Below are 27,742 nucleotides of genomic sequence, written 5' to 3'. Positions count from 1 at the left end.
AAGATAAATAATTTCGTGTTCGAAATGATTTACACTTTCACGCGAGGAAAATTATGCCGTTTAAGGAGAAAATTGCCGTTCGTCTCTCGAGCGATGCAGCGAAGAGAGAAGCAAATAGCGCGATAAAAGCGAAAATAATTCGTGTTACCGATGACGGAGATTTTCTAACGCAGTTACGTCCATTTCATATGGCATCGCGACGTAGGAATGTCTTCGTCACTCGTAGCACCTCGCAAATTTCTAGGTTATGTCGAATCGATCCGCTCGCGGGGAGATCCTATCGGGTCGGCTGGTCATTCGGCAAAAAGCGCACGTTTCGTTCGCGATGCCATATGCTTGCCGTGTTTATCGCGCTCTCGCCTGTTTACGAGCAAACGTCAAAAAATTTCGGGCGATAAGGGGATTCGCTTCGACTCCGACATCGCTTACTCCGATTCCCGGAGGGGATCGCGAGCGACAGCGAGCTTCGACAAATTCGCCGAATTGCAAGATACATCGCGAAACGACGAAAAGCCGTAGCGATGTCCGCTTCCGCTCCGAATGACGCGTAACGCGCGACATTCGCAATGACGTTTCGCCCGCGGACGGGAGGCTCCAAGGTAAGACGCACGTCGTCGGAAAATGCAATCACCCGGACGTCGGTCGCGCGCGCGCCGACGACGACGATGGATTTCGCGAATTGCGAATTTGCAGGTTAGGGTTAGGTTGGGTCGGCCGCACGACAGATGTTTCCAGCAAGGCTCTTATTCCGCGATTGTATTATACGCGTGTATAGAGGAGAGCCATTCAATCGACAGGACGGAGCCTGGCACGGGGGAAAGTGCGGACCGACAAAGTGCAGACACCGATAAACCGCCAGCCAGACGTACGCCGGGAGAGAGAAAGAGAGAGAGAGAGAGAGGGAGGGAGAGCGAATATACGAGGGCGAGAGCAGAGGGATAGCGATGGAAGATGGAGAAAGGAAAAGAGATACATCGGCCAGGTCGTTATCGATACGCGAATACTTCGCGCGAGATATACGAACGCGTATAATTCCACGTCGTCGTGGAAGATACCCAATGATGAGCGAGTTTTTGGCTAGAGAGAGAGAGAGAGAGAAGCGATGACAGATATCTACGCGAGACGCGAAAAAGAGAGGACAGGGGGAGATATTACGAATAACTTGTTATCATAAAATTTTTAAGACCGAGGCACACGATCTACGTCATTGAAGAAGATATTCCGGAGGGATATCTCTCGCCTTGTTTACACTTTTCGTACGCCGAGACGATGTTCGCGATTGCGTACCTACGTGTATTTCTGCTCGCGGTGATGGTAGAGTCCACGTATGGTTCGCTCGCTCGCTCGCTCGCCGTAGCGTGAATGTACGATTAGACACGCACACCGCACCGGACGTCTCTGTCGTCCTGTCGCGAAACATCGTTGCCGATATATAACGTTGTCGGGAAAGCTCCGAAAGTTTCCTTACAACGATTTCCGTCCGCGGGAACGGAATGGGAGACGGCAAGAACACGCGAGCGAACGGAAAGCCGTAAAAAAAAATGAAAAAATCACGTTCCGGGAAAAAAGCAGAGAGAGAGAAGGATAAGAGTTGCGAGATGCGACGCAAACACAGAAAGATAGCGGCAGAGAAACTCACCTCTCGCTTCTTGGCCAGTGTCTCTCTCTTCAGGGACGGGCCCGACGTTCGCGTAGCCGCATGTTCCGCTTATATCCACGGGCGGTCCGTACCCCTGTCCGGTTTGTCGGCCCCTCGTCAGCGACATACAGCCATCTTGCGTAGCGGCTGGCCCGACTCGTCGGAAGGCGCGGACGCCCTCGGTGCGGTGGCCTCCGGCGAGAGCGACCGAGAGGAGCGACGGCGACGATGACGGCGGGTGAGCCGCGTTGCCGGTGACGGCGGAGGGGGGCGGGGAGCCGCCGTTGCCGCCGAGAGAGAGCGAGACGACGACCGCGCCGCCCGACGATGACGCGCGGCGGCGGTATAGGACGGAGCGAGACGGCGACGACGGCGACGAAACGTGGCCCCGCCGACCAAGTGCGCGTCGCACTAACACGCGCGCACGCCACCACTGGGCCAGCGCCACTCGGTGCACGTCGCGCACGGCGCACTCCTTTCCTCTCTCTCTCTCTCCTCTCCTCTCCTCGTCTCTTCTCTCTACCACTGCGCGAATCAACACCAAAGTACGATCATCGGAGCGCCCCCGCGCCGTCGCTGCTCCTGTCACCGTTTCTTACTACCACCATCGACACCACTCCTGTCACGTCCGTGTCCTCGTCGTCGTCGTCCTCGTCCCCGGCCTCGTCCTCCTCGTCGTCGTCGTCGCCGTCGCCGATGCTACCACGGGCTACTATCGCCACCGATATACACGCGCACTGCACCACTCGCTTCACACTCCTCGCCACTCTGCCGATTCCGCGCGATCCCGGACTATTTCCGTCGGGTACATGTCTCGCGCGCGAGCGATGCCGTTAACACGCGCGTCGATGTTCGTTTCGCGCGATACGTCGTTCTATTTTCGAGGCGCGAGCTATCTCTCGGCAGACTTTACGATCGCGTTCGCTTCTATCTCCGTCTCTGTCCCTCCGGCGCTTCTCCTCCCTCTTGTTGTCGGTGTGCTACTGCCGCGATGCGGTTACTGCCACCGTCGATCCGTTGCGAACCGCGCTCCACCACGCACTGCCATGCGCGACCACGTTCGGCTCGGACTCAACTGCCGCGTGACGGGTGACGGGACGCCTTCGGCAATCTCCGCCGCCGCTCGGCGAGCCGAGCCGAGCCGAGGCGAGCCCAGGGCCGGCCAATCGGCGGGCGACCGCGGCGCCCCGATCGCGCGACCGACAGTCGCGGCGTCGTCTTTGAAATTGAGAAACGATTGTTTCGCAACGAACGCATCGAGCGTTTATATCCCGCGATTGAAAAACACAGAGAATGCCTTCGAAATTTTTCCCTCACCGCGCGACGAATATATTCCCCCCCGGCGACGACGGATTAATATGACGCTGACAATGTTTATCGAAATTTGTCTCATGCGTAAATAGATTTTTTTTTCACAATGTTGCGCATATTCATTACGTAGGTTTAATTCTATGCAAAATAGTATCACATTTAAATAGACTTATAAATTTTGTTTCCTACTTGAGGTTCTTGAACTCTCACGAGTATAAACGTCGTGTGGCATATATAAATTTTTTTCCATACATTTTATTGAGATAATTTTAATTTATCTCATCTTTATACATGTATCCTCTCCGACGCGATTGGCTTAAAGCGCGTGAAGATAATAAAAGAGAAACTCGGGATTACGCTGCGCATTCGTATTATCTATTATCGCTTTAGTAATCCGCGTTTTATCTTTTATCATAATTTTTTTGCATTCGCGTGCGCGTTTTAAAAATCTAAAATTCCCCGCTTTCCTCGAAGAAAAATATTGCACGAGATAATAATATTATATTTCGGTTGCAATTCGAACATTTATGTCTTTTTACGTTTCTGTCTCGTAAAAACACGGCAGTAAATAAATAAAAAATATTCCATTTTTATGAAAACCGTGAATTTTATGTCGATATCCTCCCATGTACAGTTTGTTCGTTAACGTCGCCGATTCTTCGTAACGTTGGCTTCCACATCGTTATATGGAGCACGATCGTAACAGTTTCCACCGTTGGTGGTTTCTCATTCTCCTTTCGCGTTGCACGCTCGCGCCGCATCAAACCGATTCCCTATGAAAAAGTACGAAAACAATGGATCTTACGTCGAGGTTAAGCCGGTGATTTATAATCGCGCTTGTGAGATCGGAGCGAAGACGAATAAAATTTCAAGCGTCCTAAGCACTTTCACGCGATTGCGTCAGATTTACAAATACATGCCGTAGTACAAAAACACGGCTTAAATAATAAAAAACCGTCGAAAAATAACTGCGTATTTCTCTCCGATTCCGCCGAGCCACAAATATGTTTAGCTAAATATAACGGACACGTATATTTTTTTAACCCTGCTCCGATGACGCGATTTACAATAATGCGAAAAATAATGCTAGGCTCTCTTGAATTTTTTTCGCGAAAAACTTTTTGCTACGCGACAACGTGTTTAAAGACAGCGTTCAAAACTTAGTATCTGAAATGATCGATCAACAAGAGAATCGAAAAATTCTATACCCGTTTTAATTTTATAAAAAACAAAATAAAAAATGTATATATATATATGTGTGTGTTGTGTCTATAAATTAATAAAGAAATATCTAAATGTTACATATAACAATTTAAAAATATATAGAATATTAATAAATATATATATTTTTATACAAATATTTTTTGCGTTATATATTTTGCTATTTAATATAAAATATCTCAAAATCATTGGGTATTTTTGCAATGATAGGTTCTCTTTTAGAGGCTAATTTTAGAGTCAATTTTTGCTTAATGAAAATATCGAGGCATGAATATTTTTAGAATCAAAAAAAGTTTTTTATGAAGTAAACAGATTTTGAAGAATCAGATGGCAAAACTGCATTCTTTAATTAATTTTAATTGGAATTTCACAAGATTTTGAAATTTAGTTATAGACATATTATATTGGAAAATTGCTGTAAGAAATAATTTTTCTCGATTATTTTTATTAAGAAAAAAAGAAAAATCGATTCTAAATAAGCCAAGGAATTTCTTTCATTAAAGGTATATCTGGTGATTTTAGCGCATTCTGTAGCAAGTTTCCTTTTTTAAAAAATTATGCATTTTTGCATTTCTCTATAGTTAGAATCGTAATGTGTATTTGGAAGAACATATGAAATTCCTTTTCGGCACTGACATAGTTTCGCATCTCAATTACGCGCATATTTGCCACCGAGTTACGCGCAGTACGAAATGACAATATAATAAGAAATCTTGAATCACACATACACACACAACTCGCGCACTCGTCGCGGAATATCTTCCCGTCTGCGTGAGCCAAGTGAAACCGGATCTTCGAGAGAACGCGGTTCGCGTCAGTGCCAATATAAAGACAGCCGGCGCGAAATACTTCTAATTCGGTACATGCAAAATCATGCTGTGTACTTTCAGCTCCACCCACGAATATAATTTTAGGTGATAAGCAAAAGTCACTTTTTTAACAATTTACGATGATCTTCCCCCGACCACGATGACGATTTTCGGTCAAATGTCGGAAAACTCTACGAATTGAAAAGTTTCCAACTACAAAGATTAGATTTTAGCAAATATCTCTTTCTTTCTTTGCATCATTTCAATGCACAAAGCAAAATAGACAAAATTATATAATATGAGTAAGATTTTTCAAAATTTTTCTTTGTCGATTTTTCAGTAAAATAAATTTTTAAAACGGTTTAAAGAGACTGACTTTTCCATGGGTCTCAAGGATTCAACAACCAGGTGAGAAAGTTACCGTTGAGACAGAGCTTACCACTCACTCTAACAATAAACATAAATAAATAAGACTTATGACTCATACAATTTATTTCTAAATGATTTATACCATCATATTATAATTGTTTTAACAAACTTTTGATGTAAAATTTCACCGAATTCCATTTGAATGCGAGAAACCAGAATTTTATTTTAGGTGCATTTTCTCGATCTTTGGACATCATGTTTAGTACTAATTGCAAAAAATTTCTCATGCAGTCACTTTGAACTTTCGTTGCTGGTTTTTATCCTTTTTTCCCCTTCTAATATTCTTAATGTGGAAAAACTCTACCTGAAAAGAATGTTTGGAATATTGTTTATCAATGAACAAATATTTAATGTCGCATGAGACATCATTATCTATGTATGTTCTTCACATTTTTCAAAAAATATTGAAAAATCATATATAAAATTTCACAACAATGTTTAATTTGTTTCGCCAGTTATATTAGACTTTGCAGACATTTTAATCGATAAAATTGAGATTTATCAATATTAAAGATTTATCAGCCATTCATTTGTTGTCGCGCATTTGATATCAATCACGATGCAGCGAGTGTATTTCTTTTCGATCGGAAAAAAGGCGTTATAAACCGCTGTCATCTCGCTCGATTGTCGTGGTTATCGTTGAAATTAGCCCACAAAGTCATCGTTGCGCATCCGTCTCGAAACTTTCGATCGCGATTAGACAATTCTATTCGAAGCCAGCAGTAATTACGCGATACACACGGTATAAGTTAAGATTTTCCGCGTGTCACTGGGTCACCGTACTGTCCTACGCGCGGGGATGTGAATACAGATCGCTCTCTAAATATCAGAGTGCTGGCAGAGTTGCATACGACTGCAGTTTCCAAAGTGCAGCCAGGAACGTACCGATATATCGGCGAACAGGCACACAATCGTGCGCGATTTCGCCGATAAATCCGGCATATCCTTTAAATGGTAACGATTTTTAGATCGAACGATTTGTAGCCGTGAAATCCGCAAGTTATTAATCTCATCCCCTTCGGGATAATCGAAGGCGACTTGTTTTCGACGGAATTCTCACCACCGGATTTACGAATCGCTGATGCACACGATCGCGAAAAACACGACTTGGTCTCTCTCTCTCTCTCTCTTCCTTCTATGTTCCTACTTTCTTACCTTACTCTTTCTCTTTCTCTCTCCCATTTTTCTTCTCTCGCTTATCCCTCATCTTACATTCTCTTTCTCTCTTTCTCTCTCGCTCTCTTGTAACAAGAAACGAGTTTCCAACGATTCAATGCCTTGGTCTCGCAAATGTGAAAGTACATTACTGCAGGCTCTGAAAGTCGCTTTGCTCGAAGGTTTACCTTTCGAATGGCCCTGGACTGTTCATTAAGAAAAGAACTTCGAGTGAAGACAAGTGTACGATGAAAAATCGGGAGGAAAAAGAAGAAGCGGAATAGAGAGGAAAGGAATAAAATTTTCCCTAGTCGGTAAATCGCATAATCCTATAAAGTAATAAAAGCATTAACGATGACTCGATGAGAAAGGAATTCTTTAGAAATCCGCGTTGCACTCTCAAAAAAATGTTTTGCCGATGTAAGTAGATTTCTGAGTGTGCCAACAAACTTTATCGCCGTTTTTTATCCCTACTAGAACGTTATTTGTAAAATTTATAGCAGCAAATTTAGGTTTCATTGTCAAATAATCATATTAAATAAATATGAATTTTAATATTTACAAATACAATGATCTTTGTGGAAAACGATTTTTCTGTACATCAGTCAAACTTTATAACAAATATATAGACGTTATAAAAAGATTTTCTTTTCAAATTTCACTAATAGGATAGATATAAACTCTATCTCTATTTAAATTGATTAAGTGCAAAATATATCGCAGTATCTGCTAATTATTTATCTACCTCAATTAATTTTCCCCGCAAAATTGTTGCTGTAATTGCAGGACTATTTTTTGAGTGCATAAAAAAATATAAATTGTAAATCGTAAGACAGAAAACAAATCAATTTATCACATAATTGATGTTAATTCGCGTTAGCCTGAAAATTATAGTAACAAAACCAAGATGTGGAGCAAACATATTTTTTCTAGTCTTTAGTATTTATGCCTGACTCTTTTTCATCTCGTCATATTCGCATCTAAATTTTGCACTCGGCCTCGACCTCCTATACAAGTCCGCGTTATCGCGTTCTCTTTTTTTCTCCCTCGTTTCTTATTCGATAACACACGTGTCTCTCCTCTCGTTCACGTCATCGCACCTTCGTCATCTCCTTCCTCGACCGAACTATATTTCTGTTACCCATTAGTGCGTCATAGTGAGCAATGTATGATATATACTGACACTAGCGGATCCTAACATCGATAATGGGGGGGGTTTCTGCAAAATTATTTGATTTAATATTTTTGGTTTCATGCTTACAATTAGCTTTTACTTCAGGATCAACGACGAAAACGTGATGAAACTTCTAATCCCATTTTTATTTAAAAAAAAATTTTTTTTTAATTTTAAAATTTTTAAAATTTTTTATTTTTTACATATTTTTTTATTTTTTATATATTTTTATTTATATATTTTTTCTTCATTATTTAAATAAGTCCCCTCAATTTCTGTTTAGCTAATTCATTATATTTTCATTATATTATATTTTTTTAAATGGATTCAGCAAAATTAATTTCTTTTAATTTGCAAGGGGGGGTTAACCCCAAAACCCCCCCCAGGATCCGCTAGTGTATACTGATATATCTGAGGATACGTACAAGCATGCGATATCACGATATAATTAAAAATGCAATTAGAAGATTATATATTATAAATCGATTATTAAATTATAATATTGCTTTGAACTTTACTCGAACAATCTTCTATTCATAAGCGAAGAAACGAATCGATTGAATAAAAGATAAAATTAAGGAATTTATTATGAAGATTTCATCAAATATTTCAAATTCTTCGGAAACAGGAACCTGAAGGAAACTTGTACAATAATATATCCGTCGACACATCTTTCCCAAATCAGCATAAGGTTTTAGACATGTATAGATCGAATCGGCTTACTTTCACGGGGAGTATATAATTTTATTACTGATAAAATATACGCTAGTCGAATTTATTTTAATTCATTCTCGCTCTTCTATAACATCCTCTCACGGTATCATTATAATTTTTACGATTGTCGCGGTTTCCGCGCTCCGCAAGACGGAAGCCACGTTTATCTGCTTCCTTGGGAACATATTATGCCGCTTTCGAATCGCCTTTTCCTGTTTTACGTCGATTAGTTCCTTACCGATCACATATGTAAAAGTCCACATGAGAAACTTTCGGTTTGTATGTAATAAAAAATGTTACGTATCCATTGTAAGCTCATTTATTTATCAATCTCGCTCCTAGCGATGCATTCGAATCTAAACTTAAATCTCTATATATTGTAATCTGGAATTTAAATCTCAATTGTTTGAGTTCAGATGAAATATCTGTATGTATATGAGAATATATTTTTATATATTTTACATTTTTCTGATGCACGACAAGTGGTCGCGAGCGAATAATCTATGAATACATATTAGATAAGTATAAGTCTGTCAAATATAAGTCTGTCAAGTTGGGTGATAATGTCAACCTATAATCTAGAATCTTTCTATATTTTATTTAATTATTTAGAGTCACACACATATAAATTTACGAATTCGTCCTCAGAATACTCATAAAATCATATTGGCTAAATATTGAATGACGCGAGTAAATCAAAATGTCACGTGTGACTCTCGAATTAATGTGGTCCACGGCATTGACTTCTCTATGAATGACAATGTGAAGAAATAAGCGGTGAGATGAACTTGGGCATTTTGTAATCGAAGAGTAAGGGTGAGTTTGGTGCGAGAAAGATGTGGGAGCTGCTGCATGTAGTAAAAGGACTCTCGCAACGCTCTCTTGATTCCTGGGTGTCAGAAACTTGTAACTGGACTGCCTTTCGAAGTGTACCGCTTCATAGTAAAAGGAAATCTCTGGCAACGCTCTCCCGTCTTCTGTCGCGAGCTCTGAACATGTTTTTTGAAATGTGTTGCTACCACGAGAAAAGGATCATCATTCGCAACACTCTGCTGATTCTTAGATGATTCTTACAACTAAACAAATTCTTCGAGATGTCTGTTCCATAATAAAAGGCTCATACTTCACGATACTCTTCCGTTTCCTGAGATTCACGATTTCATAATTGGACATGTTTTTCGAAATACGTTGCTTCATAGTAAGTATCATTATTCGCGGCATTTCTTTCCTGACTCTTAGTTCAAAATTGTACATATTTTTTCAAGATACACTACTCTCCACAATAAAAGTATTATTTGCGATGCTCTACTGGAGTTTATAACTGGATTTATCCTTTGAGATGTGCTTCACATTGAAACTCCACAATGAAAAGACATCATTCATGATTCTTTTCTAACTTTTGTATACAAGAAAAGGTCAAGACATGTTTTTACATGCTATATTAAAAGAACAATATTTTTGACATTCTTTTGATACTAGGATGTTATGTAATTTCATTATATTTTAAAAATGTCTTTGTAAAGATATTCCATAGAGCTTCATAAAATAATCATTCATGCATTTTTCAGTCTACATATTATTTTCAAAATGCATATTTTCGTGAATAAAAAAATCGAATACTTAGTCTCATAGACTTTGTATTTTCTTTGTGCTCTAATTTTTTTTTCTTAAGATAATTAAAAAGCAAATTTCTAATCAGGTCTTATGGAAATAAGATCGATCGGACGTGTCTCATTTGTAAATAAGCTAGGAGATATTCTCAAACATATACGGATTTATCTTTTTAAAATAACAGTAGTCAGACGAGTCGGCATTATCTTATTTTTCATGGAAATTAAGGACACCCATGTGTAATTCTATGCAAAATAGCTTATACACACTACGAAATGTCCCCGTACTGTAATCATGAATGATTAACGACATCGCTCGTACACATCGTTTATCATTCCAAGCAAGCGTAATGTTTTGCACCACACGGAAACGCTCTAATAACAAACGCATCTGCCTTTAATCAATTTTTCCACGCAGAGAAGAAAAGTAACATTTCGATGAATGATTTTACATGACCTGATGGCAATACGTCGAAATAATTTTTTTCGATAATCTTAATATAATGTCATCGCAAAGAAATTAAAAGTTTCATTTACTGCCCGTATTATACATGACTTATAATTCGCCACAAAAATTAAGACAAAATTTTATTAAATTTAATAAATTTTATTAAATTTTATTTTATTTAATAATTAATAACACATACACATTTTTCAAGATAAAAATAAATTAATCATTTCCATTATGTATGTAGTATTTTGAGAGAGTAATAGTTCTAAATAAAATACTTAAAAAAAGGTTTGTATTTTGTATTTTTGCATAGTTAAAATATAAACACATAATTTTTTTAAGTAATATTAATTTTTGAAAAATATAAATGTCAATTTTCGAAAAAAAAACTAATATTATTCTTTTTATAGATAGATTCCTATCGATAAAGTTACAATATATTTTATTTTTTTTTTTTACAGAAAGAAGTTATGTGTCAAATGCACATAGTAAACTAATAGACTTTATTACTGTAATTCATAATTCAAAGCTTTAGTTAGACAGCTTGTGAAAATAATCCTTGGTCCGAAATAATGAGATCTAATGTCATACTTGAAAATTCTTTTTAATGCAGGTAGTGGATTATTTGAAATAACAAAAGTATAAAGCAAATTCAAAAATGATTCATTATATATTCATTATATATTCATTATATATTATATATTTATATTAAATTTAATTTATGAAATGTTTGTTTTTAACGTGGAATCCTGCATTTAATTTTGCGCAATGTGCAATTATTGCAGAATATTAATTATTATTACAATCAGATAATTTTGTGTTGTGCAAAATACGTATACTGCTGTTAAAAACAATGATTTGCATGTAAAAATGCAAACGTCCCAATTTTGTATTGCCGATAATCACATCGAATGTAAATAAGAGATATTTTCATGCAATTTAATCAAGCACGATGTTTCTACAATAAGTCGATACAATAAATTACGAAATACGGAATACACATCTACACACACTTGTGAAATTATGAATGAGTAAGAGATAATATGATGTTATGTATGTGCATAATTTACACTGTACATCAAACGATAAAACTATGATGATAAAATCGCGATGAATAATAAATAATTAAAGTGAATTAATTCTTATATTTCCAGATACTATTTTTCCGTTTCAATCAAATTTTCATTAAGTCCGTTTCAATCCAGTTTTAATCAAAGTAAAGTCAAGCTGACGAATATTTATACATTGCGCAAATATACTGAAAAATACATACATAAGAGTGCTAAATGTGATAAATAAATACATACATATATATATATATATATATATATATATATATATATATATATATTGATTATTAGGGAAACAATAACAATCCGCGTTTAATTATGCCGGTTGAAATCTTAATACCGGACATGTATGCGACACGTGTACTGTTTATCTATCGCTTTGCAATCGCCTACGATAAATAATCGTCAACAACTTGTTAATAATGCATATTATCAATATAATACAAGACACGCATTTGCAAAAAATGGACATCTGTGGAAACTTATGTATTCATATTTTATGTATCATGATTTCATTTTAAACGAAAAATGAAGTCCAATTTCGAGTTGGAAAAATTTTAGGCAAAAGGCCTATAGACTACATCCTTTATAGAATTTAAATAGTATTTAGTTATTTATATTTCTCGCCGACTTTAATCATTTGTAACAAACTCAACAAATGAAAGCGTTCTTCGTTGAGATGTAATATTACATAATATACAGCAATGTTGAATTTATTAACAAATATAAACGCGATTTTGTACTTCTATACATTTTAACTATTAAATTGAAATATTGATTTCAGATATTCAATAATTTGTAATCTCTTCTACTGTATTACAAATATCTTTATTTTTTCTTTGAAAAGAAAGAGAATGAAATGTACCAAGAATCAATCGATTATTCACTTAAAATTTTACTTACTTTCCCCAAATGTCCCCAATGCTCGTGGAACATGATTCGCAGATAAATACTCAGACTTTTTCAATCTGTCAGGTAAAGATTGAAATGAAATATTCTTAGCTTTGAATTTTATAAGAATAAGTGTGATTTTTTTAAAGAAGATTGTCGATTCAAAACGCGGTCCGATATGAAAGTTGAAATGAACGGGGTAACGTAAAGTGCTTTAGAGTCACGTTTCCGCGATGCGGGTGCACGATTGCGTCTACACGCGAGGCGCATCTAAGGCATCGATTATTGATTCAGTTGTAAATAGACACGAATGATAAATTTATCAGTGGTAGTGGGTGCCGGTGAGAGTCCTCCACCTTAATGTCTATATATTTTTTGCGTTTGTGTAGTTTACAAGTAGTCTTGCGATTCTACAGCGCAAAGAAACCTTGATACTTTGTAATCCCTACTTAAAAATTTATTTCGCCTTTAACGCGCTAAATTATTTTTTAATAATTGGGAATTTAAATTAAATTTAATCTACTTATTAGAATTGAAATTTAATCTAACATCATGGTTTCAACTTATAATTTAAATGATTAATTAACTAACATTATAATATTTGTAAATTATAGTGGAAAATCGAAATATATAGTGTGCATTTTGTATTATATATTATATATATGTATATATATATTTGTATTATGTATATATATATATATATATATATATATATATATATATATTTAATGATAAAATAGGTTGGGCTTTCATGTAACATGTTAAGAGCCAGAATAAAGGACAGTTTTTCATAGAATTATATATAACGGTGACTTTCACCTGACAAAGGAAACTTTCGAAAGACAATACCATGTCGAAAATATTAATGTGTCAGATATTGCATTTAAATTATCTAATTTTCCGCTATCTTCGGAATTTATCAATTACTTCAATTATTAAAATTATATTTATTTTATATATGAAATATTTTTAACAAATTGAAATAGAAGTCCCGATACTTACAATGCTTCATTAAATATGCGATAAGCTTTTACTTTTTTTTAATTAAAAGATGGAAAAATAGCATATGTATATATTTATTATTTAACAATATGTAAATATAAATTAATGTACCAAGGAAATGATGTAGCGACATCTTATCAAATGCATATTGGGTAAGGTAGAAAGTACCTTTATCCAATAGAGCATAAGCAAAACATCAGTATAATCAAAAGAAGGTAATACAGTGAAGTCCACAACATACCTTACGTTGGTGAAAGGTACATACTTTACCGGTAAAAAGATTTTTGAAAGCTACTTTTTTAATAAATTACTTTTTATAATATTTTTTTAATAATATCTAAAAAGTTGTTAGGAAACAAAGAAAGAGTACAATTATATAAAATTATGCATAAATTTCTCTCTCTCTCTCTCTCTTCTTTCCAAATATATTTACGAAAAATTACTGGCAAAATGCAAAAAACTCGTTATACAATTAAATTTACCATCAAGAAATAATATAATATTAATTTTATATTATAAAATGATAGCAATATGTTATATTATAAAATTGTTATCATTTTATATTATAAAATGATAACAATATATTCATTTTTTATAAAATATTTAACTACAAATTTATATATGTATGTCATATATTCATTCTTTAATATAAATTAAGTAGATTATAATCACCGGTGACGGATCGTAAACTGCGTGAAGCATTTTAAACGCATTGAGTCTGCATTCGTTGCATTTGAGCACCGATCTTTATGCAGATAAATGCCGTTTTTAACATATACCATTGTCCTTTTATCGTACTCTGCACACGTCCGAGAACAGAAAAGCACAGGTGAAGCATGTACTTGGGGGAGTTCTTCCGCTTTTAGCAATCGTAAAACTGCAGGTGCAACTTGTCACACAATGAACAATGCCCGAACACCTCGGACGAATTCACAAATTATGCAACCACAATTTTACAACGCAAATGCAATTTTTCGCAGACCGTCCTCTTCAGATTTCTAGCCAAAATGAGATTCATCGTTTTTTATGTAGCACCATAAGTTAATACAACTTTCGTAAATTAATTATAATTGAACACTAATTGATGTACAAATGTATTTAATAACTAAACAATAGAATCGCACACAAAAATGCAATTAGTTTTTCTTTCACTAATTAAATTTATTTGATAAATATCATCCTGTTCGAAGTACGTGTCACAATACTTTCTAGAAAATGATGAATTGAATGAAAAATACAATATTTTATTTCATATTTCATGTACTTTATATTTAATATTTTATCACGAAATAATAAAAAATACATATTAATAAGAAATATATTTAATATTATATTAATTTTATCATATTAAATAATTTTTTAACGTAAAATATTTTTATATATATGACCACAAATACACATAAAATGCTTTCGCGAAACATATATTCATTTTAATGATATATTCAAAAGTTATAGTAAAATAAGTCTAAAAATACGTCACAAAGATAACGAAGACACAACGTAAAATTTGTTTCTCACGAAGCTGCTCAAGTGTAGCGAAAAATTATTCGCGCGTGCAAAGTTTAAATTTCGCAAATTCGATAGCTTGATCGCCAACATGATCGCGTGCATGATTGATCACATGAACCATATGGTTCACGTACCCCCAGCATGGAAGTGACGGGTCATGGTTACATAAAGAAGACCCTTTATCACATTCTGTTCTTTTCGTAAATTGATATACACTGCAGATGTTATGGAAAAAAATGTGATTCTATTAAACAGAAAATTAAATAAATATAATTTTTTGAGATTAAATTAAATAAAATCGTAAATTTCTCAAAGCCCTTTTTTCTTGTGTGTATTTTTCATATGCAAGATTAATCCAGCAAATTTTCTGGTTCAGTTGAATTGAAAGATCTAATGCAGGCTCAATTTATCGACACAACATGCAATATATGCGATTTTCTACGCGTTACAAATGAAACGACGGTCGTTATAATATAATATTTGTATAATCGAATGACGTATTAACATCCGATAAAATATATTATTCTCCTCGTTTGTAAGATCAATATATTATCGTGAGCCCCATAATGTCGTTGTCATTCCTAAACATGCGATATGCCGGATCGATGCACAAATCTCTGAGAGGAAGATAAAAGATAAAACGCTATCATGGGAAAATGGGCGAAATACATCTCTTTCTTTCTTTCTCATTTTGCTTATTATAATTAAAGAAAATAAAAACTAAATCTCTTTCTCTCATAGTAATTAAAAAATAGTGATAAGATTATAAACAATGATCAATATAAAAAATATTGTTTATGTGAATTTATTAAAAAATTAAATAAAAATAGAAAAAATAAAAACTGTCTCAAAGTTTTACATTTAAGTTTAGTTAAAGCCTTTTTTTCTCATATCGTGGCCAATTACTCGAATGTACCTAATCAATATCAATGACTGTGCATTTATAGGAAACCATACCACTAATGCAGGAAGCGCGTGCCCCCCCCAGATCGATTTCGTGACGATGGGTTCTTAATCCGGAAGTCGATATTTCCGAAAGGAAATACTTTCAAAGGATTCTGTCGACCGTTTCCTACAACGCGCCAACGGAAATTTTAACATCTATGGAACGCATAAGGCTGCTGTTCGGATTGTGATTATAAAACCATGAATGCATTTTCGATAGAAAGCACTAGAAAGTGAATGATGTCATGGGATTATGAAATCGATGACACAAATTACAGATCGCAAATCGTCAACTTGTTACGACATGTTGTTGAAACATAAGCAACAAATTATACGAATAAATATTACCATAAAAAAATAATAACAATACTAATAAGTCAAAGAAATCATCATGAATTATGTCAATTTATAGCTACGCGTGATATATATGTATGTTGAAAATAATAATATTTTTTAAAATAAAAATATGCTAAATTTCTTTTTAATTATGATTAAACTTTCGTTTTTTTATAATGTATATACAAGTCAATAATCAATACTCGCCGCGTCAAATTATGAACAGACTTGATAATAAAATTCCATCTGTTCCTTTAAGTCTTGCTGCAACAGGGCGTTTCCTTCGCATACCTACGTGTTATTTACGAATATTACAATTATCTCGCAAAACTTTTTACACTTTGGTGTGTTACGGACGATCGCCATCGCAGCCGTTTCTCACGAAGGAAAAAATGCTCTTGCGAGGACGGTTGCTTCACGCAACATAAATTTTACGCATGTAACCGTATATTCTCCGTTTCATCTTTGCAGGTGTTCTTCGTGAAAGTTTTCGCACAATTTACGCGTCGGATATCAATTCTTAAGCTGCATGTTAATTCGCGAATCAATGAACGGATAACGAAATTGAGTCGATATTTGAATTAATTCTTCCATAATTATATCTAGTTAAACAAAACTCGATTGTTTCACGATGCATAGAACGAATTATGCATCAGTCTAAAAATAGTTTTTTCTAAAATTTTTCTTCTTAATATTAACACTTCATATTCTAGATATCAAATCCTCAATTAATTTTTTTATTTATCTTTAAATTTTAAATTATCTTTAATTTTATAATTTTGAAATTTTTTATCTCAATACGCTTTCCTTAATCATTTAAAGACTTATGCATAGTCTTTAAATGATTAAGGAAAGCGTATTGAGATAAAAAATTTCAAAATTATAAAATTAAAGATAATTTAAAATTTAAAGATGAATAAAAATTAATTGAGGATTTGATATCTAGAATATGAGGTGTTAATATTAAGAAGAAAAATTTTAGAAAAAAGTATTTTTCTAAATAATCACTGTAAGTGTTTATTTTTATAATATTTCAATAGCTAATATACACAGAATGAAAACTGTATAAAAAAATAATAAAAAGCAAGAAACACATGACGCATAATTATGTTATATGATACATTTCTCAGGAAATTTCACGGCAGATAACATTGCAGATAACACGCGACATAAAACGTTGCTATAATTTTGCATATAGATATGCCTGTAGATATGCGGGTTATTACAGTAATCTTTTCTTGGATTCTACTCATGAATTTAATTCCCTTCTACACCAGTAAGAATAAATACACTTACGGTTTGCGGTTACAAACATAACTTACACGTAGTAAAATATATGTGATAGAATCGCGCAGAAATAATCATGCGATATTTATGTTTATTCATGGACTTGTTTACGAATCTAGATATCAATTTCCTTGTCACGATTTCTTCAATCAAAGTTTCCCACAAAAAGAGACCCTGGAAAATTTATTCATCAGGAGCGTCAATCTCGGGCTATGTTGAATCGTATGACAGCGGAATTTATGTAAATCCCCCTTTTGTCCAGTTGTCTCGTCTCGGTGTCACGGCTTCGCGTGAAATCGCCACGAAGCGGAGCAAATCGACATGCATTATTTATCGTTGGGGGTGTTCTATGGGAAACTCTGCGCGCGCGCGAGTTGAAAACGCTCGCTCAATATGAAATTTTGTGGGAATTTCTACGTGTTACGCGTACTCACATATATTATCGAGCTAACGTGCAACTGTTAATTGGGTCACTTCCGGTTCTCATAGAGAAATCACAGTTCAATTCTGCTCGGACACATATGGGCGACAACGAACCAACCGCCTTTCTATATAAAGATGGATTTGTCATAATATTTTACGATAATCTACATCTTTTCAAACATTCGTAAAGGGTATCGTAAAGTCTATAATTAAAGAGATCGATGCAAATATTCAATAGTGAAAAATTATTTTAAAAGTATAAGAGAATTACATTTATAGTTTCTTCCAAATTTTTAAAACACAAAATATGCTATTATTAAACTTTTTATTATATAATATACTATTTTATTTTATACTATTTATATTAAACTTTTAATTATATATATTGCCATCTAACCAATTTATATGTTTAATTTTAATTATATACTATTTTCTTCAAGGACTTATGATTAAATAATATCGCATGATGAAAATTAATTATTACCACAAGAAGCTTTTTGGAAGTAAACTTTGGAAGTTTCCGAAATAATTTTGGATCGCATGCATAGTGTCAATAATTATTTATTTTAATTTAACGTATTATTCGTGAATATTCGCGACAAATGAAACAATCAATGTACCCGTTCATTCGTATTGTTGGTGCACCTTTCGTCGTGTATTGTGGGTAACCACTCGCATGTAAAGGTCCGAAGGTCCAAGAAGGGTTTGCCACAAACAACCCCTTCGACGCGGCAGATGGTCGATTGAACAAAATCGATCTTCGGCTTGATCTATCGAAATCTCGACGTTGTGTTGCTCCGCGGGGTCGCTCGATCGGTCTCTCAATGTTATTTTTAACAATTTCCACGTGACGATTGACTGATAAACGTCGAAGGGTTTCGTAATACAGCAGATGTTTTCCTCTAACGCGTTTGCGATGCAATGTTCAATCATCAATTTAGTATGTATTTTCGATAAATTAGATAGCTTGAATAGATCCTTAAAGCTTAATCACGATAACAACGATCTAACCATAGAGAAAAAAGAAAGAATTGCCTGATGATTTCACTGAGTGAAGATCGTTCGATAAAACTCGAAGGGTTTCGTAAACGAGCAGATGCAACTGTATTTGGTTTTTGAAACTTTTTTAGTATTTGGCTACATCGTCTATCTTTTGATAGACGATATAATTTATTATAATATATAATTGAATTTATGAAAAAAATATCCGAAAATATATTCTCTATCAAAACAAGAGACATATAACGAAAAAAGTTCGAAATAGAAATAATCGATTTCTTTTTTGTTTTTTTCTGGCAGTGTATCACCTAATGTTATTTTGTTATTTTATCTAAATTCAGTATCAAATTCTCTCTCGCTTTCTTTCTCCCTATTTGTCTGTTTTTCTGTTCAGATATATTACATAAATGAGCTAAATAATCTAAAAAATCTGATTTATTGCAATTTAGACTGTTTAATTATCAGAGAATCCTAATAAACATTATGTGAATGCACAATAATCATTTTTATAGAATGTTAACTTCTATAAAGTTAATCGAAAATTTTATCCGAATTTGACTAGTCATTAGCTCGAAATCGCTCAAAAGACTAAGATCACCAAAAGAAAATATCCAATCATCATTATCTGTGTGTTGCTTTCTACATCTATTTTATGACTTCTATATTATGATTTCTATATTATCTGCGACCGTCCAAAGTTCGAGCACAGTTTATCGCTATGAATTTCCCGGTAAAACTAAAAATGATAAAAGTGTGACATACTAAAAATAAAAATGAAAAAAACACTGCTCCGAATCCTGCTACAGTACAACGTAAACGTAATACAAATAGATGTTATTTTAAACATCTCAGAGAAATAAGAAAATTTATTTGAAGATTGCAATAAAAATAATTGATTTAAATAAGACTCAAACAATAAAGCTTCTCTTGGAAATTTTCTCTTACATTTTTGGAATGTTATTATTTAACTTTTTCTCTAAAATAAAGTGATGAGAAAATTTATTTGAAGATTACAATAAAAATAACGCAAATTGATTTAAATCAAATTCAAACAAAACTCAAATAATAAAGATTCTCTTGGAAATTTTCTTTTAAATTTTTAGAATATTATTATTTCTGTGAAAAAGGTAAAATTTTATGTAAAAGAATTTAAAATATTATATTTATTATTTCTGAGTGAATATTCTCACATTTCTGAAAAAAAGTTAAAGAAAAAGGGAAAAGAAAGAGATGTCAACATTCAAAAAATTTTAAAGAAAATTTTCAGAAAACAGAATTATAATTCTCATTTGAAAATTGAATCACAATAAGTGCGATAAGCAGCATAGTCATTTATTAGAAAATCTGCAGCGATAATTTCCAAAGTAAATTAAATATCGCTCGAATGGTACAATAAATTGATCGAGAAAGTTAGGCGAAACCGCAAATTAGGCAGCTGAAAGAATGACGTTGCAATAGAGAACGAGACCAACGATCAGTGTGGGCTTAATACGCAATTAATGACCACGGGGTGCGTTGCGCAACCAAGTCGAATGCGATTTTCGTCACGACATACTCTATCCATTCCAATGCATTGTCCACCTACACGTGCTGCATGTCGAGTTAATAATTGAAACCGCAATCGCTGACGAGTCACCAAAATCGGGAAAGGGTAACTCGCATGGGGGTTAAAGGAGCTTGGGTTCATTTCCCTGGTCTCGATTGCAACATGCACCGGCACGAGTCGCCAACAAAGAAGGTAATGATACGGCAGAAACGAAAAACCGGACAACAATGTCCGGTTACGCAGCGGAAAAAGGTGCATTCGTGCGTGATCCGTTAATTATTTCGGCGTATTTGCTACGTTATTCAATATATAATTATACATTACAATAATATGTAATGTAAATAACTGAAAATAAATTTCAGTTCATTTTGAATAAACGTGATCGAAAAAGGGATTGTTAAAAAATTTATTTATTTTTCTACATTTAAATTTATATTTTTCGAAAGATCGAAATTAGAAAACTATGAAAATGTTAGATTTGAACATTTCATAAATTATCATCTTCGGCCTAATCGACGTTTAGAATACGGCGAACCAATTAAATAGAAGGAAGACAAAATTTAGCGATATCCTATCTCGTCGTCTGGCAGAAAACGAAATGATAACGCTTAAATGTCGATAAACTGAAGGGAAGAGTTATATTCGTTGTCTATATTAACTACTGCCGCGCGCTTGACCGAGTAATTTTTTTGTTCCACGAAACGAACTAATTATTGGTTTTCGTGATTAACGACAATTATAATAATTAGGCAATTTCTCCTAGTGCTTGCGTGTTTTCGATAATCTCTTATTATTTCTTCTACTGATTATATCGTACTTGCCATTAAATCGCGTGTGCGGTTATAATTAATTGTAGCGAATACGAAGTAACAAAATGTGTATATAACGGTGAATTCTTGAAGAAACTTGAAAAGAAATAAAGATAAACAAAAATCAATAAAAATAAACAAAAATGAAAAATACACGTGTAATATTATTGATTGGAATAGTGATCTTTATAATCGTGATTTATTATGTTATAGTTTCATTGCTCTACAGTTAGGTAACCCTTTTTATATCTTTTTAATAATTGTGGTTTCAATTTCTTGTAATGATGAGTAATTTCTATTTGATAACTAATTTTATAACAATTAATAATTTTCTAATTAATCTCTCTTTTGAACAAATACAAGTTAAATTGATAAAATCTGTAAATCGATAAAAAAGTAATTCTTTCTTTTTGTAAAAAAAATGAAAGTATAGGATGATTTTTTGTCATACATTGCGAGAAAAATAATTTCTCTCTCTCTCTCTCTTTCTTTCTCTTTCAATGAAAATCAAAAGAAATTTTTTCTGTAATTTTTAATTCTTATTTTTTTCATGAAACATTACGTAATTTTAATTTCCTATTTTTTTCATGAAACATTATTTTCACCGGCAGTTAGATATTTGATAAGCATAAATATTGAAAAAATATCAATTATCTAACGGTTCTATGCATGATAAAGGCAAATAAGAATATCGAATCTTAATTTAAATGTAAAGATATTACGCGTATATGCGAATTGTAGAAAACAAAATGAGACAAATAATTTCGATAGGTACAACGGCCTATTCACAATCAGTAAGAACGACAGCATCATCTACAGAACTGACTTCACCATCGGAAATGACTACTACAGACAGAACAACTACAAAAATACCGCCAATATCTCCTTCAGCAATACCGACATCCCAGGCAACACGATCTACAACGCAGAAATACATAACGAGTACGACACAATCGTCATCTGAGACATCTTCAACTGTAACAGATAAAGAAATAACGACAGACATGCCAGAAACTATATCATTTACGGTTACTATGACACTTCCGATTACTTCAACGACGATCGTAACAAATGAGCCGACGTCTATATACGAAATACCATCACCCACTGTGCCAATTATTCCATCGGAACCGACAATGGAAACAGACGGGACGACGATTATAACAACAACAATGAAAAATACAACGATAAGTATAACCGAAACAACTATAATGATTTCAACCCCGACGATCGTAACAAATGAGCCGACGTCTATATACGAGATACCATCACCCACTCCGCCAATTGCTCCATCGGAAGCGACCACAATGGAAACAGACAGGACGACGATTATAACAACAACGATGAAAAGTACACAAATGACAAGTACAACCGAATCCGAAACAACTATAACAATTTCAACCCCGACGATCGTAACAAATGAGCCGACATCTGTATACGAAATACCATCACCCACTCCGCCAATTCCTCCGCCAATTGCTCCATCACAAATGACAAGTACAACCGAATCCGAAACAACTATAACGATTTCAACCCCGACGATCGTAACAAATGAGCCGACGTCTATATACGAAATACCATCACCCACTCCGCCAATTTCTTCGCCAATTGCTCCATCACAAATGACAAGTACAACCGAGTCCGAAACAACTATAACGATTTCAACCCCGACGATCGTAACAAATGAGCCGACATGTGTATACGAAATACCATCACCCACTCCGCCAATTCCTCCGCCAATTGCTCCATCACAAATGACAAGTACAACCGAATCCGAAACAACTATAACGATTTCAACCCCGACGATCGTAACAAATGAGCCGACGTCTATATACGAAATACCATCACCCACTCCGCCAATTCCTCCGCCAATTGATCCATCACAAATGACAAGTACAACCGAGTCCGAAACAACTATAACGATTTCAACCCCGACGATCGTAACAAATGAGCCGACGTCTATATACGAAATACCATCACCCACTCCGTCAATTTCTTCGCCAATTGCTCCATCACAAATGACAAGTACAACCGAGTCCGAAACAACTATAACGATTTCAACCCCGACGATCATAACAAATGAGCCGACGTCTATATACGAAATACCATCACCCACTCCGCCAATTCCTCCGCCAATTGCTCCATCACAAATGACAAGTACAACCGAATCCGAAACAACTATAACGATTTCAACCCCGACGATCGTAACAAATGAGCCGACATGTGTATACGAAATACCATCACCCACTCCGCCAATTGCTCCATCACAAATGACAAGTACAACCGAATCCGAAACAACTATAACGATTTCAACCCCGACGATCGTAACAAATGAGCCGACGTCTATATACGAAATACCATCACCCACTCCGCCAATTCCTCCGCCAATTGATCCATCACAAATGACAAGTACAACCGAGTCCGAAACAACTATAACGATTTCAACCCCGACGATCGTAACAAATGAGCCGACGTCTATATACGAAATACCATCACCCACTCCGTCAATTTCTTCGCCAATTGCTCCATCACAAATGACAAGTACAACCGAGTCCGAAACAACTATAACGATTTCAATCCCGACGATCGTAACAAATGAGCCGACGTCTGTATACGAAATACCATCACCCACTCCGCCAATTCCTTCATCGGAACCGACAATGGAAACAGACGGGACGACGATTGTAACAACAACGATGAAAGATACAACAAGTATAACCGAATCCGAAACAACTATAACGATTTCAACCCCGATGCCTCCAAAATGCACTAATTGTAAAGAAAATACGACAATAGATTGTATGAAATATATCACTTTCGAATTTGATTATATCCTTAGAGATATTGAGACCGGGGTAACGTGCATTCTGACTAACATGATGATCCAAATCAATTTGCGATACGCAATGAAAGGCCTTCAGGTAAAATATTAATATTTATCGAAAAAAACATACTGTCGCGTATTTTATCGAAAAAAAAACATGTCGTATATTTATAAAAAAACAATTCATGAAAATAGTCGTAGAAAAACCAGGAGATTAGACTTTTTTATTTAATTGATGTCTTGAAAAGAGAAAGTTTAACGATATATTTAATTATTATTTTATCGAATAATCAAATGCAAAATTATATTTTTAGATAGGCAATGCTACATTAACGGTTCCGATGAACGCAAAAATAACGGGTACCTGCAATGAAAAAATAGCCAAGATGACTTTGAGTTGGAAGGAATCTGTCGAGAGTCCAGTAGACGGTGACAATAAAGAAAATAGAATTACTTTTCATTATGCTCATAATGAAACGAAATTTTTCCTCGATTTCATTTCTATCGATGTGCATTTGGATAGCAATAATTTCCCGCGAGCACAAGGTATATCGAAAATCTTTAACTTTTAAACTTTTGCAACAATTGATATAGATCATTGTTTATGATATGATATGTATTTAATATTTGATTATAATTTTTATTTAATATTGTTATTATAATTATTAATGATTGTAATTATTTAATATTTGATTATATGTTATCCTAATCTTTTTCGTCATCTTATATTTAGATATATCATAACAATTTTTTTCAATTAACAGAGAAAAAAATGCGTGGGGACACAGCAGACAGACATTTGCAATTATTTTCCGCTTCAATAAATAATGGAGTATTTGTATGCAAAGTAAATACTACAATAAACATCGGAGATCAAATAGACGTTGTTATCTCCGATATCCATTTGATTGCATTTAACGAGTGCATCCAGAATTGCTGGAAAACAGGTGTATTGTGTATATAGATTATAATATATTGTGACATTCAAAAGGCAATGCTTTTATTAATTGTTTTTAATTAAACTGTTTTTAATTTTGAATGTAATGGTAAAATATTATTTCAGAAACAGATTGCATCGCTGAAACAAATGCTATCGATGTGACCGTTGGTGCAATGTTTATTGGTATTGTTCTTATTCTTATTCTGATTCTTGGCAAATGGAACTCGAGAAGGACTAACGATAAGTAAGACCTCAAGATACTGCTAATTTTTGTTTTGTTAAAAAATAGTTTTAAAGAAATGCCATATATAATTTTTAAAGACATCATAGAGAGTGTCGATTATGTTGGCGTTAATATTATAAAAAATATGGCATTAAATTATGCTTCTCATTAATCACTTAAAGGGAACAAATAATTATAAAAAATCGACTATTATCAACATACATTCTTATCATATATTCCAAAGTAAATATAAATATTTAAACTGTTCGTATTTTATTTTTGGAATATTTCTGTTGCCTGGTATCTATGGATTGAATTAACGATTGCCAATTCTCGTATGATGAGCCAATAAGAGTTGCATATGGCGTTGGGAAAAACTGCTCTTTAATTACCCAGCTTTAACAAATAGCTCGAGGTTTTAACTGCCCCTGTATCCGTCACGGTTACGCCCACCCCGATTACCTCGTTATTTGGTAAAATTGTAACATTAACGGCACCATCTGCACAATCGTGTGAACGTTGATCAATCGGGATGCATCCCATGAAGCATACTCTTCGTATATATTGATTTTAACCGGCTCGAAGCGAAATTGCACGACATTGTTATGTCAAGTATTACTGTAATATTTACAAGTAGAATTGTATTTGAATATTTTATTAATTCGTATAGCGAACTTTGTATTCTTGTAACGAAAATTACTTGTCACTCACTCGTACGAGACCGGAAGGCGATCGTATTTCATTTCGATTCCGGCAGAAAAAAAGTATCAAACGCTATAGGCACACCCTTCGTTTAGCACCTGGATATCACTTACAACAGATGCTGTAATAAAATTCACGATTATCCGCGTTAATTGATCAAGAGGAATGTTTGTTATCGTACAATGTGCGGGGGATACAATCGTTTTTGTTACCGTGAGAACTATGAGAAGTGAACCGCTCATATCAACCTGATATCAAACATGGGGAAAATCGTTTGCCAAGAATAATAACGTTATAAAACAGACATTATTATTCATATACGTATACGTACACGCATGTGTAAAAAATATTTCTAAATTTAGTTTTAATTTCTATACTTTTCCAACCGGCATTTTTTGACATCAATTGATTTATTTTTCAAATGTATCCCGAATTTATTACGAAGAATACCTGAGTATCTTAGAAAGCATCAGCTGTTCAGATGTCGTCCTTTTAAAGTTTAAAGATCCTGTAAAGCCTATTATGTACCTTGTCGCTCAAGCTGAGCCTTTTTTACGACATCGCGCAGACAGTAGACTATGGAAAATATCCTGATATCATTTATAACGCAGATATTTACAAAAATAAACAGGAAATCTTGAGAATCTTTTGTGAGATAGCAAATGTTATTTCTATTGCATTCTACCAATCACATTAGGTATGGTATATCTGTCGTGATAAATAGCTACGTATAAATATAAATATTGCGCAAAAAATATTGCAGTGTCATTTTAAACACATTTAGAATAATAATGTTTTACGCATGCCTGGAATCCTGAATTATAGCAAATATATTTACTATTTACAAAATCACTACAATTCAATTATTGGGAAGTATAAATTATAAGATATATATATTTAGAGAAAGAGAGAAAGAGAGAGAGAGAGAGAGAGAGAGAGAAAGAGAGGGAAATGAATATTTATATATATGTAAATATTCTCTCTCTCTCTCTCTCTCTCTTTCTCTCTTATTTCATTGTTTTGCACACAATTACATTTTTGCATACAATTGCACTTGGCTGATCATTATGATACGCATTATTGTCTGTAAATCGAACTAATGTTAACCGAGAAGTGCGGATACTAAATGAGTATTATTTACTTTCAAGTTCCGGCCGATCCTTTTCCTTCGAGTTGAGTAGAGAGTATCCTAAAACTAATAAATCTCGAGAGCCTAAAAGACCAGGCGCGCGTGCCAGAAGAACCAGCCACGTGGCTTACTGTTCCTTCCAAAAAACAATTTACTTAACCGAAGATAACCGATTCGTTTTCTCTCAAAACCCTGACGATATTTACTAAACAATTTGTTTGTTTAACTGGCTTGTTTAAATAGTTTTACTTCTTCCTTATTCTTTCAAAATTTCATGACATTTATTTACTTAAAAACGCATCATCACTTTTCTTTTGTAATAAAAAAGTCTGGAAATTTCTGCTGGGAAATGATAAACAAGTCCCTTCTCCTTTAACGTAAAAGGAGAAGGATTAGATCTGAATACATTTATAAATTTAATTATAAGTTTAATTCTGCAATAAAATAGAAAGTGTCCAGTATTTCTTTTCAAGAGTACACACAAAATGTTTTCTTTAATAAACGCGGAAAGCCCCAACAATTTTTCATTGCGCTAAATTTAAATTAGCTATAAATACGTCATCGTATTCACAAAAATGCGTTTCCTTGTTTCTT

The 27,742-nt window shown here is 34.5% G+C and overlaps 2 protein-coding genes across 8 annotated transcripts in view; one reads left to right on the top strand and one right to left on the bottom strand.

Moving 5' to 3' along the window:
* The window catches only part of Hipk (Homeodomain interacting protein kinase), a 129,976-nt gene that overhangs the window by 34,809 nt on the left and 67,425 nt on the right, over nucleotides 1–27,742 (bottom strand). For 2 of the 7 annotated variants that reach the window (XM_083089038.1, XM_083089020.1), the window contains exon 1: nucleotides 1,640–3,702. The exons of 1 other annotated variant lie outside the window; for it this stretch is intronic. The gene's annotated coding sequence lies outside the window, so the exon portion shown is untranslated. Of the gene's footprint in view, nucleotides 1–1,639; nucleotides 3,819–27,742 lie in introns of those variants that run through there. 4 more of the 7 variants (XM_083089028.1, XM_083089048.1, XM_083088988.1 and 1 more) reach the window with 3 other exon arrangements.
* Nucleotides 21,545–25,493, top strand: LOC145970147 (uncharacterized). Its single transcript, XM_083096690.1, has 5 exons — nucleotides 21,545–21,558; nucleotides 22,102–24,251; nucleotides 24,469–24,700; nucleotides 24,919–25,101; nucleotides 25,218–25,493. Exons 2-5 carry the CDS (start codon nucleotides 22,170–22,172, stop codon nucleotides 25,340–25,342), a joined length of 2,622 nt encoding a protein of 873 aa, XP_082952816.1. The 5' UTR covers nucleotides 21,545–21,558; nucleotides 22,102–22,169; the 3' UTR covers nucleotides 25,343–25,493.

Source organism: Camponotus vicinus, unplaced genomic scaffold, assembly GCF_025532165.1.
Source record: "Camponotus vicinus isolate PSW18456_S1 unplaced genomic scaffold, iyCamVici1.0 SCAF_1, whole genome shotgun sequence".
In the NCBI taxonomy this organism is placed as follows: domain Eukaryota; kingdom Metazoa; phylum Arthropoda; class Insecta; order Hymenoptera; family Formicidae; genus Camponotus; species Camponotus vicinus.
The sequence above is the reverse complement of the archived record's forward strand: the minus strand, read 5'-3'. Positions and strand labels throughout refer to the sequence as shown.